Source organism: Cyanistes caeruleus, chromosome Z (genome assembly GCF_971803275.1).
Source record: "Cyanistes caeruleus chromosome Z, bCyaCae1.hap1.1, whole genome shotgun sequence".
In the NCBI taxonomy this organism is placed as follows: Eukaryota; Metazoa; Chordata; class Aves; order Passeriformes; family Paridae; genus Cyanistes; species Cyanistes caeruleus.
Genome location: NC_141732.1, coordinates 751,580 through 769,270, shown reverse-complemented (window position 1 = coordinate 769,270; position 17,691 = coordinate 751,580). Strand labels below are relative to the sequence as shown.

The following is a 17,691-nucleotide window of genomic DNA, read 5'->3' as shown; positions in this document are numbered from 1 at the left end:
TTCTCATTTCCTTTCTCCTTTCCTTTCTCATTTCTTTTCCTTTCTCCTTTCCTTTCTCATTTCTTTTCCTTTCTCCTTTCCCTTCTCATTTCTTTTCCTTTCTCCTTTCTTTTCCTTTCTCCTTTCCTTTCTCCTTTCTTTTCCTTTCTCCTTTCCTTTCTCATTTCTTTTCCTTTCCTTTCCTTTCTCCTTTCTTTTCCTTTCTCCTTTCTTTTCCTTTCTCCTTTCCTTTCTCATTTCTTTTCCTTTCTCCTTTCCTTTCTCATTTCCTTTCTCCTTTCCTTTCTCCTTTCTTTTCCTTTCTCCTTTCCTTTCTCCTTTCTTTTCCTTTCTCCTTTCCTTTCTCCTTTCTTTTCCTTTCTCCTTTCCTTTCTCCTTTCTTTTCCTTTCTCTTTTCCTTTCTCCATCCTTTTTCTTTCTCCTTTCCTTTCTCCTTTCTTTTCCTTTCTCCTTTCCTTTCTCATTTCTTGTCCTTTCTCCTTTCCTTTCTCCTTTCTTTTCCTTTCCTTTCTCCTTTCTTTTCCTTTCCTTTCTCCTTTCTTTTCCTTTCCTTTCTCCTTTTATTGCCCTTCTCCTTTCTTTTCCCTTCTCCTTTCCTTTCTCCTTACTTTTCCTTTCCTTTCTCCTTTCTTTTCCTTTCTCCTTTCCTTTCTCCTTTCTTTTCCTTTCCTTTCTCCTTTCTTTTCCTTTCTCCTTTCTTTTCCTTTCTCCTTTCTTTTCCTTTCTCCTTTCCTTTCTCCTTTCTTTTCCTTTCTCCTTTCCTTTCTCCTTTCTTTTCCTTTCTCCTTTCCTTTCTCCTTTCTTTTCCTTTCTCCTTTCCTTTCTCCTTTCTTTTCCTTTCTCCTTTCCTTTCTCCTTTCTTTTCCTTTCTCCTTTCCTTTCTCCTTTCTTTTCCTTTCTCCTTTCCTTTCTCCTTTCTTTTCCTTTCTCCTTTCCTTTCTCCTTTCTTTTCCTTTCTCCTTTCCTTTCTCCTTTCTTTTCCTTTCTCCTTTCCTTTCTCCTTTCTTTTCCTTTCTCCTTTCTTTTCCTTTCTCCTTTCCTTTCTCCTTTCTTTTCCTTTCTCCTTTCCTTTCTCATTTCTTTTCCTTTCTCCTTTCCTTTCTCATTTCTTTTCCTTTCTCCTTTCCTTTCTCATTTCTTTTCCTTTCTCCTTTCCTTTCTCATTTCTTTTCCTTTCTCCTTTCCTTTCTCATTTCTTTTCCTTTCTCCTTTCCTTTCTCATTTCTTTTCCTTTCTCCTTTCCCTTCTCATTTCTTTTTCTTTCTCTTTTCCTTTCTCCATTCTTTTCCTTTCTCCTTTCCTTTCTCCTTTCTTTTCCCTTCTCCTTTCCCTTCTCCTTTCTTTTCCTTTCTCCTTTCCTTTCTCATTTCTTTTCCTTTCTCCTTTCCTTTCTCATTTCTTTTCCTTTCCTTTCTCCTTTCCTTTCCCTTCTCCTTTCCCTTCTCCTTTCTTTTCCTTTCTCCTTTCCTTTCTCCTTTCTTTTCCTTTCCTTTCCTTTCTCCTTACCTTTTCCTTCTCCTTTCCCTTCTCATTTCTTTTCCTTTCTCCTTTCTTTTCCTTTCCTTTCTCCTTTCTTTTCCTTTCTCCTTTCCTTTCTCATTTCTTTTCCTTTCCTTTCCTTTCTCCTTTCTTTTCCTTTCTCCTTTCTTTTCCTTTCTCCTTTCCTTTCTCCTTTCTTTTCCTTTCTCCTTTCCTTTCTCATTTCCTTTCTCCTTTCCTTTCTCATTTCTTTTCCTTTCTCCTTTCCTTTCTCATTTCTTTTCCTTTCTCCTTTCCCTTCTCATTTCTTTTCCTTTCTCCTTTCTTTTCCTTTCCTTTCTCCTTTCTTTTCCTTTCTCCTTTCCTTTCTCATTTCTTTTCCTTTCCTTTCCTTTCTCCTTTCTTTTCCTTTCTCCTTTCTTTTCCTTTCTCCTTTCCTTTCTCATTTCCTTTCTCCTTTCCTTTCTCATTTCTTTTCCTTTCTCCTTTCCTTTCTCCTTTCTTTTCCTTTCTCCTTTCCTTTCTCCTTTCTTTTCCTTTCTCTTTTCCTTTCTCCATCCTTTTTCTTTCTCTTTTCCTTTCTCCTTTCTTTTCCTTTCTCCTTTCCTTTCTCATTTCTTGTCCTTTCTCCTTTCCTTTCTCCTTTCTTTTCCTTTCCTTTCTCCTTTCTTTTCCTTTCCTTTCTCCTTTCTTTTCCTTTCCTTTCTCCTTTTATTGCCCTTCTCCTTTCTTTTCCCTTCTCCTTTCCTTTCTCCTTACTTTTCCTTTCCTTTCTCCTTTCTTTTCCTTTCTCCTTTCCTTTCTCCTTTCTCCTTTCCTTTCTCCTTTCTTTTCCTTTCCTTTCTCCTTTCTTTTCCTTTCTCCTTTCCTTTCTCCTTTCTTTTCCTTTCTCCTTTCCTTTCTCCTTTCCTTTTCCTTTTTTTTTCTTTCTCTTTTCCTTTCTTCTTTCTTTTCCTTTCTCTTACTGTAATTTTATAAGCATCCTCCCCTTACAGAGAAAAACAAAGTGGTTTTTCTTCCAATGCTGAAACTAACCCAGGAGTTTATATGATCTTGTAATGATATTTTCCTTAATGTGGGATTGAACTGCACTTTCTGGAATCTCCTCTTTATTTTTTATTTATGGTCTATCCTGACTTTCTGAGCAGAGGATCAGTGAGTCTCAGACTCCAGTTCTGAATGTTCAGTGATGAATCAGTTGGATCAGCAATGAGCTCTGACTTATGCAATGAAGCCAGCCCAAAGCTGATTTATCTGCTCTTGCAGATCTTTTACAACCAAATATTCTCCAAGCACATCTTTAGTGAATACTCCAGACACTGAATATTTATATCCTGGAGTTCACTCATGGTCTCTTTGTTCACAGCAGAAAACTGCATTTCCCAGAGAGGAGAACCACATTTCCCACTGGGCTGATGAGAGGAACATCTGAGAAAGGTCTGGGGGTTCAGGGAAGAGCTTCATTTTGCAGGTTTCCACAGGGAACATCAGTTCTCAGAATATATCTCTAGTTCCTGCTTATCTGGCATTATATTTGAGGCATATATGAAAGTCAATTGGCACGCAGAAATTCTAACAGAGATAGAGAACTAAGTACTTTCCAAGACCATGATTATTTAAAATGCTCTTCTCTCTTTAAATTAAGAAAAATGAAATTTCTATATGTAAAGAAAACTGCTCTGTTCATAACCCAGGAGTAGGTGGTTTCTATAGTGATTTCAATAATCCCCTAACTAAAATATAAGGACACACTTGTAGATCTAAATTTGCCCAAAAAAGAAAATAATAATAACAATAATAATAATAATAATAATAATAATAATAATAATAATAATAATAATAATAATAATAATAATAATATAGATATAGATATTAAAAAATAGACTAAATATTACACTGGTATATTTTTGTTGTTTTTCATTATCTTCTGGTTTGGGTTTGATCCTTTACTTTAAAATACATATTTTTTTAAAAGGAGCAAAACCAAATACAAATAAATAAAAACTGTTTTTTTTCTTTTCAAAACCTTTAATTCAAAATTATTAGACATAAGGCAGAAAAATCTTACCTTGAAAGTTCTTCTAGTTTAGATTTAGCAAATTCAAGGCTCTTTCTCTCAACGTGTTCGTGTGGTGTATGAGCCAAGAGTTCATGAAGTGTTATAATATATCTGGGAATCTTGAAACCAGCAAGGTATAACATCAGTAAATCCATATATACCTTCCCTTAATTTTAATAGATTATGAGCATGTAAATTTCTTTTGACATTGAAAATACCAGGTGACCTGTCCGCATTCGGATAGAAATCACATTGCACAAAAGGAGATTGAAGAATGTCCTGTATTTGCCTATGAAAGGCTGCAGGGTAACAAGGGCCCTTCAGAGCTTTTAACCACAGAAAGAAGGACCCTTCAGAGCTTTTAACCACAACCAAGTGATGGTGCAGCATAACTGGTCTGACACAACAAGATTTATGTAGGAGGAGAGGTAATATTATGCTCAAGTGGAAAGTCATCAGCAATGACATAATAACATTCCTCATCATACAGGAACAGGACCATCTCTTTCCCTCCCTTGACCTGGTTTAAACTCAATGCAAAACAACCCCAAACACATAAAAAGTTCAAAATACACCACTTCAGAAGTTAAAAAAGTGATGTTGTGGGTGCAACAACAGCTCCTAAGGCTAATATTAATAACTAATATGAATTACTAACACAAGTAACACTGATGCCCCTTTTTAATTTTTTTTTTCTCAATCTGGCTTGCCGATTGCTGCACAAACTGAGGGGGTTCACTATTCCTCTAATGAGTAAAATACCAGGTTAAATGAAAAAGACACAAAATTCTCAGGCCAGCGCTTCACAAACATCTTAAAACAGCTGCAGATACCAGCTCCAGGCAGATCATAGTAAAATATCAAGAGGGCAAGCATAGTTTTCAAAACTTTTGCAGTTTATTTTTCATTTTCTAAAGACCAAGTCACTCGAGAGCAAAGCGGGGAGAAACAATATAAAACATATTCCCAGTAAGGTTCTTATGGCTGCTCTAAGTTAGTGAATATCATCTCTCTCTGGACTTCATAATCAGGGGTTCTAAGTCAAGGAAATGCTCCTTGTCAATTTTCTCTGGTGCCATCCTCATCCCACACTCCCCCTCAACATTCTTAAGACTGAGCAAAGGTGAGCCAGCACAGCTGGGGAAGAGATCTCTACAGGCAGAGTAGTATAAACTAAATAAATTAGTAAAATAAATTTAATTAATTAATTAATTAAGTAAACTAAACTAAACTAATTTTCAGAAGAGTATTTCTAGTTAGGCAAGAAAAGCCTTCAATCAATTGCAATGTCAGTAACATACAATTAATCAACAGAACAGCAAAACCAAGCACACACAAAAAATGCAGAGGGAGTACCTGAAACATGGGGTAGGTAAGGAAAGTTTCCAGCATTCGGCCCTCACATGCTGGGTTGGCTTCATATTGCTTCAAGAGTTTGTCAAAATCTCTGTTTTGCTTACAGTTTGCCAGCACTTGTAGGCTGTATTGATGATTCCGAACAAATTCTTGATATATGTTCAGCATTGGCAGCAGAATGTCAAATAAGTCAGCTAGAAGAAGGAGAGAAATGCCTTTTTTTTTCCCTCAGCTACCCATGTACTGAAACACATTTTTAAAGAAAGCAGTGTTTTCTCTGGAAGTGGATTACTATAATCAGTTCTGTTTCCAATGTACTGACAATTTAGAAACTTTAAACAGCTCTTTCACCTGCCCAGTGATGGTTGCTCTGATTACCTAATGGTCAGGTAGTATTACCAAAAATACAAGTCTAGTCAATGCTCAGGGCAGAGGAATTCTCATATACAGACCATTCCTGCCCACATGGGATTCCCACTACACCTCATTCTTGTGGTTTTAACTCTGAAAATGCATTCCTTTCAAAGAGAACCTTAAAGAAGTCATGTCTTTATGGAAAAAAAAAACAAACACCAAATCCCTACTGAATTTTCAAAAATAAATATGGAAGTTATACCCCTACAGAAAATAAAGTAACTTACCTAGAATTAAGGTAGGCCAGTTAGCTATTCTTGCTTTTAAGCCCTGGTGAAATATCTCATGAAGAAACATGATTGTTTCACTGAAAAACAAGTATTTAAACAAATAAAAAAACAATTCTGGTTTTATTTTCTGATTAATTCACAGAGAAATATCTCTTCCTCTTTTGCCCTTTGCTAGAAAAAAAACAAACAGAAGACAGTTATTGTTATGGAAATAAGTGCTTCCTTTTATTGCATTGTTTAGAAATACTAGCTTGGCACTCCTAAAAACTCATAGCACGCAATATAAATATTCTAACATTGTATTGATATTCTAACAAGGGAAAGGAAACCTGCCTCATGATTAAAGGAACATATTCTATTTCTCAGAAGTTTGGGGCAGGTTTGGATGCAATCCCAATCCTGTATCTAATGTTAGATGCCTCCTGGGCTACTTGCTGCTCATTACAGCAGTACTTGGATGCCTAATGAAAGAACAATCCTTTTTTTGCAGGATATGAAAAGACAAGTGAGAGGGAAGGAGACTCCTTAGGCAGGACAAGAGAAAATAGAAGCTTTGACGTTCTCATCCTCGGGTCTTATTGGGATCATATGAGGCCACTAAGTCCAGTTTTGCTCTCTTAAGAGAAAAAAAGAAATAGGAAAGGTGACAGAAAATTATGAGCACTTCCCCAAGAGGCACCATCTGTCCCTTTTTCCCTCTAGCAGAGGAAGACACAGAGGGTAGGAAGGTGAAGAGGTCGTGCTGTTTCCAACAGCACCACTTGCAGCACCTTTGCCTTTCAGCCCTGGAGACACCAGGTGACATCACCTGCACCAGAGCCAAATCAAGGGCCAGGACTCTGCCTTCAGCTGAACCAGAACGGCAACAAGCCACCAGGGAAACCCACAAAAAACACCCAAATAACAAGCCACAGAAACCCCCCCAAAACAGCAACCAAAAATCCCAAGTCAACCCCCTATACCTGTTGAGGAAAATGCTACTGACGTCGTCGTGGCTGATGGGCGGCTTCTTGGAGCTCGCTGCCATCCGCAGGGGCCGCAGGAAACAGTTCACCAGGACATAAAGCTGGTGCACATACTCAGACTCAGCCTCCACCATGTTGAAAACTATCTGGTTCCTCTTCCTCATGCTCTCTGCATGAGGAGAACAAATATAATCTTGGACAATGGTTTTCCATTTTCTTCTGCACAACCAGCCCCGCATAAAGCTCTGAACCTAAAAAGGGATCACGCAGAAGAGGAAAGTAAGGAAAAGAACACACTACATGACTTATCATAAGCTCTTCACTGTAGAAATAACCCTCCATATTAGAAGTCTTTGCTCAAAAATAAAAATGTTCTACAATTGTTCTGTAATTAAATATATTTCACATTTCTGTTTGTTAAGGGTCACAATTGTTGCCAGGAAACAGACTGTAAAACATGGCATACACAGAGGGAATCTTTCACTGCATGCTGGAGTGTTGTCCCCTTCCCATCAGCATGAGTCCTGCTCCTTCTTCCTCCCCCTAAAACATTTCTCTTATACCCCAAAGGAACCCTGCAACACCTCCAGGTAACACATTCCAGCACAGACTCAATACCATTATTGGCAGAATTCTTAAAGGAACTTCTAAGCTCAGTTTGCTTTCCATTCTGAACATAAAACACTTGGCTGGTGCATTTAAAGCTATGTATCAATACATCACTTGGTATCAAACCCCAAGGCAACAAACATGGAATTCATAAAGACAGATTTTTGGTGTTCTTAAAAAGCACCTCTGTGTCATGGAAAAATCTAACTAAGGACAATATCTATTGAAGTTGCAAGTGGATGAAAGATGACAGGTCTACATCTGGTCAGAGAAAATTTTATTCTTTCTGTGCCCTGATCTTGATGTGAAAATCATTCATCTTGAAAGAGAAGTGCAAAATTTTGCTAGTATCAGTTTACTCTGAAAAAAATAACTTCAAAAATAAGAAGGGGCCCAACTGTAAAAATTACCAAGATGCAGAATGCAGTGAATTGCACAGAGATTCAGAGCTCTCTTGCTACTAAAAGGGGCATTCCCAGCTTCTGCACCAGTGGTTCATCTACACAAAAAACAAAACTCACACCTAGTAAACAGCTCAGTGCTGACCCTGGCTCAAACTGCACACCCCAGAAAAAGACAGGAACTAGACACCTTCCATGAAGGATTTTATGCAAATACATCATAAGATTAAATGTGGCACTAAATATATATACAGTTGAAGAGATTTAAGTAGGGGCAGGAGAAAGGAAGACCTGCCATTTGACTGTACTTAAAAAAAAATTAAATAAAACTAGACAGACCAAAATATGGAAGTACATCTCTCATCCCACCCTTGTCCCTTTAAACACAAAAGACATCATGTTTACCTTCTTAATTTTTTTTATATCTGGATCTTCATCTTCCTGGTTGCCTTGATAAGGTCGCATTTTTTCCTTTGTTTTATTCAGTGCTATAATCTGACAAAAACAAACACTCATTAAATGCTTCCTTGAGTTAATGAAACCCTCGGTTGGAGAGCTAACAGAACAACAATTTCCCTTTCCCCCAAGCTGTGGAAGGGGCACAGAATGACCAGCACACATCTGGGGACAGGGACTGGGGCACTTCAGGCCAGTCCAGATCCCTGTGCAGCTGGGAGGGGGAGCCAGAACCAGCAGGTTCTGACCCAAAACTAGCTGTGCCTTTTGGGATTTATCAGCCTGGGACTGGAACATGGTTTTTAACAACATCCAGGGAGTCAGAGCAGTCTGGAGCAGTCCTTAGCACCATCACAGCCATACTCAAACCTGGAGGCTGGGAGGAAACAACGCAGTCAGTGACACCCACTCCTCAAAGCAGTGTGTCATCTTGAACACCCTGACAGGAAAAGTAACCCCCCATCAGCCCAACAGGCCCCAATATTATTTTAAAAAAATTATCCAAGGATTCACTGTGGGAACTGTTATATATGAACCTCACTGTGTTCTGCCATTTTCACAGAATACTACAGAAACAGTGAATACCACTGATGCCTTAGGTTTTGGCTTCCAGCGTTCCCAGGTTGTGCCCTGCCCTGGTGTGTGACTCTGAACTCCACACAAAGTGACAGCAAGCTCTCCTCACAGCTCAGGCACACACAACAATCCTTTCCCAGCCCCACAGCCAAGGGCAGCGCTGCAGCTTTGGGCCCAAAAAGCACAAACAGCCCCCAGCTGAGGAGAGCAAGCTGGGAGGATGGGACTGCATCCCCTGCAGCTGCAATTGCACAATTCACCCCCAGCTGGGGATGGACCAAAGTGATCCAAGGGTGAAACTCCTGAGCCGTCCTGGCTGCAGCCAGGGCCGGGCTCTTGCAGTGCCCAAGGTGCATCCTTGGAAGGGCTTTTAATGGATCCCTGCTTTATTCCTTGAACCCTGCCCAGCCCCTGCCCCTGGAGCCTCTCCAGGCATCACCACAGCCAAGCACCCCGCAGAATGCTGGAATCAGTGGTTGCCTGCGGGGTCTGGCACACACCTCTGACTTGAGCCTCTCGATCTCCGTGTCCTGGTCCTCCAGCTGGTGCCGGAGCTGGTTGGCCGCCACCTTCTCGGTCTCCACGATCTGCACCAGGTGGATGTACTTCTGCATCAGCACCTCCCGCTCGATCAGGATGTCTGAGTAGCTGCCAGAGAAAGCTCGGGTCATTAAAAACAGCCAGATGTTGGTTTTCAAGCCCCTCACGAGACATGGACATTTTGCCACAATGGCAATAAGCCTGCAAAGCCACCTTTGTTTGTTATAATGTACAACCTGACCATAAGTCACCCAAATCATAACCACCAAATCATCCAAACTGACTTTAATATCCTTTTTTGGACACAGTACCCAGTTTCACGGTATCCATTTACTGAGAACAAGATCGCTGCACTTTTTATGAGCTTCTAACTCTCGTGCTGAGCCCAAGAATTTGGTAAATTCAAGTTGCTTTACTTATTTTGAGGTCTTGATTTTTTCCCATGTTCTGAGAGGGCCTGGGGGAGCATGTAGGACTTCATCAGAACTATTTCTCTCCATCTGCCAGATCTCTTTATGGAAGAATTCCCATCAAAACTGTCATTTTAGTATGCTGACACATGTTTTATTCTTTAAGGCATTTTAAGATTACTGAAATAAATGCCTTTAATCTAATCAGTATCAGGAACCACGGTACCAGTCTTTCTTTTAGCTCTTGGGCAGCTTTCCCCTGAAAAGGGACAATATTTCTAGTGCAATTCACTATTGTATCTGTTGTTGGGTTTGAGCACAGGATTTAACAGAAGGAACTTCTGGGTTGTAAATATCTTCCTTTTAAATTTCTTCCTGCTTGTCACAGCACTCAAAACACAGTGAACACTTGCTATTAAATTCTATGAGACTCTTAAAATTGCAGTAATGTGCACCCTCCATAGTGTGGTTTTCTCCTGTAAATATTTATTGTATTTCAACCGGTGTTAGTGAACACTGGAAGGGGCCAGTGTTAAGCACAGCAATTGAATTCAGCACCTAACCTGGAAAACAAGCTTGGATTTAAAATAATTACAATACATTCCCACAGCCATCATAAAGTAAAAGTTTTTCCTCCTGTACAGATTATAAAAAGAATAAGAAGTTAATTTACTTCTATTACATTCACTGTTATATTCTGACTACTGCAGAAGTAAACAATACACTGGAAAAAGAAAGGTCAGGGCACCTCTTCCAAGAAGCAAAAAAAACCATAAATAAATATGTCATGAAGCAATCCACTTATCACTCAGCTGTGCAAGAAACAGCCGTGAAGTATGAGATTAATTCTTTAAAATTTTTAATAATAGATTGTTTTGTTTTGCAAGAATTCTGGGGTTTTTTTTTTCAGAAACCAGAGTACTTCATCTCTTTTCACCCTAAAAAGGTATTTGTACATTGTAAAAAGTGTCTGAATTAAAAACATTAATTGTGTCTGAGTTAGCACTAATTATTTTACAGCGTTAAGATAAAACCATATGTAACATACATAATAAAATGCTTTGATTTACATTTAATATAAGTAGTCTTTCCTACTTAAAACCAAATCCAGACAGGTGAATCACCCTCTTTTTCTATTTATGCTTTATAAAATGTTCTAGAAGTTTTGCTACCTATTGTTTTCAACACAGAGTTTGATGGGTTTCACTTCGGTTTTATTCAAACAGAGGAAAATGGTAGGAAAACAGTAGGACACAGACTCACAAAGGATGAACTTCTGATGTAGAACCCATGATATTGTTACATATAGTGCTTTTCTTTTGCTTCTTTGTTTCCTCCAGGGGAAGAAATTTATGTCTATTTCTTGGATTCTTTAACTGCATTAAGCTGGACTTCCACGGCTTTGTTTTTCTGGGGAACAGGAAACTTTGCTCTGGAAGACTGAAGATTTTGTTCCTTTGAGATGCTCTTAGAGCAATTCAGCGGGGTGGCTTTGGCTGTCTAAAATGTCAGGCTCAGACTGGAAACCAACCAACATCTCCCTCACTCCCATAATTAGGAGTACAAAGAAGAGTTAATCAGAAAAGCCTGTGTACACCTACACTAACTTATAATAGCCTAAATCCATTTTCCTCCTCAAAAATTCTTCTGGGAAATGAAAAATCAGAGACTTTTGGAATAAGCTTCATGTACTTGCAACAGCCCTTTCCATCCATCTCCTGCATGCCTGAATAGAGATCACCATATCCAAATGTGATAATCTGAATATCCAGAGTAATCCCAGGAGCCTTACAAGAGGACATGAACACACATCTATAAAAAATCCTTGTCAGAGAAAATTGTACCAAAATGTTCAGATGTCAGAGGAACGCAGAAAAATACATAAAACAGGTTGTAAGCAGCCAGGCTAGGTCTGCTTTTCTGTCTGGGGTATCATTTAACAGAAAGAAATAACTGCTGCAAACTACAGCTTGTATGAATTTGTATTAATATTTTGCTGAGAGAAGCAATTCCATAATGTCTAGTGTAGATAAAACCTCTGGAAAACTGAGGCTGAACCTGCCTGCTTCCATCATCTGTACAGACAGAGCTCAAACCAGGTATTTCAAGAAGCTCTGACTGACCACCACCTACCACATGGAGAGAGGAAGAAATTAATAAAGCCCTGAGAAAAACTGCTGCACCATTTAGGCTGACATGCTCAGAAAACAGAGGAAAACTGGAGAAAGTTTAACTGTAGCCACATTAAAGGATTAAAGTCTCCTTACTCTGGCAGCAAGCCAGGATACAAGTTCCAGTAGTGCTACCAGCAAATATCTTTGAGTTTTGTCCTGCAATGAGATCAGAGTTATGGTTCATTGGAGCACTCTGTGCTAATTGCACTAAAGCTTCTCAGGCTGCTGGGAGAACCAGGCATTTGGTCTGGCCACATCAAACCATCCTCTTGAAAAGCAGAATGCACAGCCTAATTCACTGGTTATGAAAACCAGGCTCTGGCTGTCTGGGAGGCAGAAGAAATTGCCTGCATCTGTCCCCACACCCACCTTGAGCTACTGCAGGACTCCTTAACAGAGGAGAAAGAGCCTCCAGACAGGTGTTGAAGCCTGATGGCATGGTCACAGCCACAGAAGGGATGGAAATAGTAAAAGCTGCCCTAGAACATAACCAATCCACCCCTGTGACCCTAAGTAAGGTGCCTTGGTGTGTGATCCACAATTCTGAGGGATCCCAGTGCCAGCCAGAACCACAGGGCACCATGAGAACTCCACCCCCCAAATGATTTTTACTACATGATCCTTTTAGCTGAGAGGGGGAAAACCAGCTGGAAGACAGAGCCTTTGGGAAAGTGGGCCCAACAACCAAAGCACCCAAAGCTCGCCCAGGAGCAGGGCTGTGCGGGCAGGGAAGGCCACCCTGCCGTGTGGGATGGAGCCAGTGTGTCACGCACCAGAGCCACATCTCACACCAAAACCAGCTGCTCCCTTCATCCTGGCACCCCAGCCAGAAAATCTAACCAGAGGAATTCATCCACAAACAAACTGAAGGAGAATGGCACCCCACCCCACTGTGCAAAACTGAGACAGAGCTCAGAGCACCAGCAGCCAGGAATCACAGAATTGTGGCATGGGTTGGGTTGGAAAGGGCCTCAAAGCCCCCCCATTCCCACCCCAGGCAGGGCAGGGCCAGCTCGCAGTGTCCCAGGAGCTGCCAGCCCCAATGTCCAGCCTGGCCTTGGGCACTGCCAGGGATCCAGGGGCAGCCCCAGCTGCTCTGGGCACCCTGTGCCAGGGCCTGCCCACCCTGCCAGGGAACAATTCCTGCCCAAGATCTATTTTAACTCCCTCTTTTAGTTGAAAACCATTCTCCCTCATCCTCGTGCTATCCGCCCATGTAAAAGATCATTCCCTCTCTTTTCTGTGAGCCCCTTTAAAAGGGAAGCTCATGAAAAGCTGCCATGAGTGCCCGGAGTCCCTGGAAAGGCTCTGCACGCCTCCTCTCAGGCTGGGAACAGCCACCAGCCACAGGGGTGTGAAACTGTTTATGAGCTACAGGGAGGAACATTTTGGGGTTGTACAGGGTTTGCTATGAAAGTGCAGAAGCCAAAGGCAGGGAAAGGGAGGCACTGAATATGTGTGAGGAGCAGCAAGCTTTGGAAAACACAGAGATAAGGGGATAAGAGAAGATAAAGGATCACAGATAACCAGAGTGATCAATACACTGGTCTGGCTGTGATCTGTACATCAGCACCACTACCCACCCTGCCTTCTCATCCAACCCCACCTCACACCCCTCTCCTTGCTGAGGGGACTCTGTGTGCACCCACGGAGCTCACAGTGCCACTTTCTGCAGCTGGGACCAAGAGGCCACAGGTGCCTGCACTGCCAGTGACACACAGGACAGGCAGGAGGTGTGAGCCTGGCCCGATGAGTGGCCACCAGCCACGGCTGAGCCGGGCCAGCCCAGTTCTGGGGACACACCATGGCCAGGCTGGACCAACAGGGGCTTTGTGATTTGGCTGCTGGAGTTTACTTTTTTTTTATTTTTTTTATTTTTCTACATTGGTGCACAGCTCCAAGCTGCATGCAGAGTGTCAGCCACTGTTCTCACACTTTGGTCACACACAACAATCCCTCTGGGCCCGGAGCTCAAGCACACCCCACAGCCTCAGGCCCCAAAAGCACAAACAAAAGTGACTTGGGGACAGCAAACTGGGGCTAAATGACTTCATTAGCTGAAGCTGTAATTGCAGGGTTAACCCTGAGATGTGAATGGACTCAAGTTAGAACTGTGTGAAACACTCGTGACCATTGTCCAGCTTGGTGTAGGCCCTCAAGGGCTTTTCACTGCCCAGAGTGCATCTATCGAAGGCCATTACTGAATACCTAGTTTTATTCCCTTAACGTTGTCTAGCCTCTGTTCCAGGTAGCCACTCCAAGGCACCACGGGGACAGAGGTGCAGGAGCAGCTCCTGGACAGCCTGCACAGCTCAGTGATTTCTGGGGTATGTGCTGGATGCACCTCTCTGCCTCACTTCCAGCCCACCACAAAACACAAAACCTTGGCTTTTAAAGCACCTGGCTGCAGCTAATACACCCTCACTGACAGCAGGGCATCAGTACAAGGCAGCTCTGAGCTGCCACACTGAGCACACAACCACCTGCAAAATACGGTGTAAAATACACAGCAAAATGTGCCTTCTTTTCCTGAGGGAAAGCCTTTTTGCCTCTGTTTGTTTTTAATTTTAAATTGCCAGTTAGAGGGCAGTAGTTCCTCATACACTTTAAACAGTGATCCCAGGTGAAAGAAGCATTCCCATTTTCCTCCCTGCTCTTCTCCCACTTCACCTCCGCAGTGAGCAGACCTGGAGGAATTAGATTGATTAAAACTAAGCTGGCAATAAATTAAAAAAGCATATTTCCTTTTCAAATCAGTTTCCCAATTAAATTCACACTTGTGCCTGCATGAAAGAAGGGTTTTCATTCCCACACGTGGTAAATTTAAGACTTGGAATAAGTTAAAATAGAGAAGTCCAATAAGTTTTATTAATACTGCATTCATATGAAGAAATAAAAAAAACCCCAAAACATAACTGGTTTTGAGCTACATGAAAAACAGCCTTAAAATATAAAAGATTTTGTAAGAGAGAGTGATAAGTACACCTCAGTGTATTGAGGGTGAAATAGATTTTTTCATAAGAGACCAAGTACTGGAACAAAGCCAAAAACAGGACTTCCAGATGCAGTCACTGACAGAGAAGGTAGGATTTGCCAGGAATGACTCTTCCTGCCCAAAAATGTAGCTCAGAAGAAGCAAAGCACACTCTGCCACCCGGGATATTACTGTGAAGCCAAAATAGTGAAAATTAAATAAAATGGAAGGAGAAGGAAGGTACAGATGTGGAACTGATAATGAGGTTCCATTAAAATAGACTGGATTAAATATCCCACTTCCTGCTCAAAAGCCAAACAATCCCCCATGTGAGCAGAGGGCTCTATGGACAGAAACAATGGGCAATATCACAGCAGAAAAGATCCCTAAATTATGTACTGCTATCCAAATAAAATTCTTCTTTACCCACAGTGGACTATGGGGTTCACTGAGATTGGAGCATCCTTTTTTCAATACTCCGTTTATAACTGACAAAATAAACATGTAACATGTACTGGGAGAAAAAAACCCAAAAAAAACAAAAAACAAAAAAAAACCCCATGAAAAGCAGTCCAAAATTAGATATTCTATATGTCAATCTAAGAAAACAAGAGGACTCAACTACCTCAATTGCATTGTCTCAGCCAACACAGTGATTACCACTGCTCCTTGTAGGGATAAGACCCTCTGGAAAGCAATTAAATATTTCCCTCTCTCAAATGCCAGCATATTCACATAGAACAGGATGTTCCCGGGTCTGCTATCAATGTAAGAGTGGCAGTAATCTTCTCAATGCCTCCTGCAATTTGTAACTAAGACACCTGAGATGGCACAAAAAAGTATCTTTAAAGTGCTGTATAAAATACCCTTCATCAATTCCTAACAAAAACCTTAGGTTAGGCTCAAATCAACAGTGGCACTCAAGAAGTTGCCAAAACTTCTCCCATTTTGTCAAAAATACAGATAAACTCAAAAGAAAAGGTCTAGATCATGACACAGGCAAAATTCAATTCCTAAAGAAAATCTGTGCTATTTTGTTCAATTAAGTTGGCAAGAAGAGCCTTACACAATACTCTAAAACTATTACTTTAGCCTCCTTTTATGTATCTTAAGCAAAAGACACAATGGTTTAGTAACTAATTAGAAACTCCAGGTTGTTCTGCTAACACAATGCAAAGCAAACAAAAGCAGCTTCCAGTGAAGTAGAAAATCATCAGAGCAAGGAGGTAGTCCACAATAGGGAATGACACTCCATGTTTACCACCTAAATTTTACAGTTTTTTGGTTACTTGTTCAAATTATATCCGAGAAAACACAAGAAAGCCACGTCTGTATCCCTGGGAAACTTCCCTAAGAAATTTAGATACCCATGAAGAGAAGGTGATTAAGAAAATCTCACAAATGTCATAGGACTATGAGACTGTCCCTCACAAAGATGTCCACAGTTCAGTATCAGCAGGAGGTAGGCCCAAGTAAAATGGAAACAGTCAAATAGCAAAAAGCATGGAGATAAAAATAATGATCTTAGTGACCTCAGAGACCCAGATGTAAAGTCTGCAATTACAATTACTCCACTTCCTGGTGGAGTCAAAAGTCAACCACCCTGACCCTGAATGTAACAACCAACTTCTTCACAAGTTCTCAGTACTTTTCGTTGTGTATTGTTTATCATTGCCTTCATTTTGCCTCAGTTTCTACCTTGAAAATTCATGTGTGACACATTTACAGACTGAACTACAAGGGCAGAAAATTTACCTCATGTTATGAAGCTCTTCTTGCTTACATGCATTTTACACCAGGCAATGGACAAGAAACCCAGAACCACTGAGGCTGGAAAATCCCTCCCAGCCCATGGAGTCCAGCTGTGCCCCATCCCCACCTCATCCCCAGCCCAGAGCCCTGAGTGCCACATCCAGGAATTCCTTGGGCACCTCCAGGGATGGGCACTGCAAACCTCCCTGGGCACTTCCAAAGCCTGAGCTCCCTTTCCATGGGGAAATTCCTGCTGCTGTCCCCCCTGAGCCTCTCCTGGCCCAGCCTGAGGCCGTTCCCTCTCCTCCTGTCCCTGTTCCTGGCAGCAAATCCCAAATTCCCCCGGCTGTCCCCTCCTGGCAGGGAAAGGTTTGTGGCCAAAACAAACTAATGCTTCAGAGGGGGAACCCTGGGATGCTGCTGTCCCTGAATGCCACAAGGCAAAAATCCCTGCTCCCTTCTTCTCTCACAGTCAGTAGGATGCCTCAGGATTTTAGTTTTTTCATGTTTCAGCTCCTGCAGTGCACTGGTGCACAGCTCCGAGCTGCATGCAGAGTGTCAGCCACTGTCCTCACACTTTGGTCACACACAACAATCCCTCTGGGCCCGGAGCTCAAGGACACCCCACAGCCTCAGGCCCCAAAAGCACAAACAAAAGTGACTTGGGGACAGCAAACTGGGGCTAAATGACTTCATTAGCTGAAGCTGTAATTGCAGGGTTAACCCTGAGATGTGAATGGACCCAAGTTAGAACTGTGTGAAACACTCGTGACCATTGTCCAGCTTGGTGTAGGCCCTGGGAGGCTCCTGCCAGCCCAAGGTGCAGCTACTGAAGGCCTTTAACAAATAAACACTTTATTCTCTCAGTCTTGTCTGGCCTCTGGTGTAGGTGATGCTCCAAGGCATCAGAAAAGCTGTTCCAGACCAGGGACAAGCCCTGCGGCAGCACAGGCCTGTGGCTCTCACACTCGGACACCGAGCCCCAGGGACCCCCAAGGCATGGAATGATGTGGATGCTTTAAGTTTTGCCTTTCAGCATTCCCAGGTTGTGCCCTGCCCTGGTGTGTGACTCTGAACTCCACACAAAGTGACAGCAAGCTCTCCTCACAGCTCAGGCACACACAACAATCCTTTCCCAGCCCCACAGCCAAGGGCAGCGCTGCAGCTTTGGGCCCAAAAAGCACAAACAGCCCCCAGCTGAGGAGAGCAAGCTGGGAGGATGGGACTGCATCCCCTGCAGCTGGAATTGCACAATTCACCCCCAGCTGGGGATGGGTTTATTCCTTGAACCCTGCC

At 42.0% G+C, this 17,691-nt stretch overlaps 1 protein-coding gene across 9 annotated transcripts in view; it reads right to left on the bottom strand.

The window, feature by feature from the left end:
- RASGRF2 (Ras protein specific guanine nucleotide releasing factor 2) overlaps nucleotides 1–17,691 on the bottom strand; it is a 120,923-nt gene that overhangs the window by 67,392 nt on the left and 35,840 nt on the right. For 8 of the 9 annotated variants that reach the window (XM_086868035.1, XM_086868036.1, XM_086868039.1 and 5 more), the window contains exons 3-8: nucleotides 9,046–9,193; nucleotides 7,919–8,008; nucleotides 6,501–6,754; nucleotides 5,536–5,615; nucleotides 4,895–5,088; nucleotides 3,548–3,657 (exon numbers count right to left, since the gene is read on the bottom strand). In XM_086868035.1, the coding sequence (XP_086724161.1) occupies nucleotides 3,548–3,657; nucleotides 4,895–5,088; nucleotides 5,536–5,615; nucleotides 6,501–6,754; nucleotides 7,919–8,008; nucleotides 9,046–9,193 (876 nt within the window). Of the gene's footprint in view, nucleotides 1–3,547; nucleotides 3,658–4,894; nucleotides 5,089–5,535; nucleotides 5,616–6,500; nucleotides 6,755–7,918; nucleotides 8,009–9,045; nucleotides 9,194–16,865; nucleotides 16,971–17,691 lie in introns of those variants that run through there. The other variant, XM_086868043.1, reaches the window with a different exon arrangement.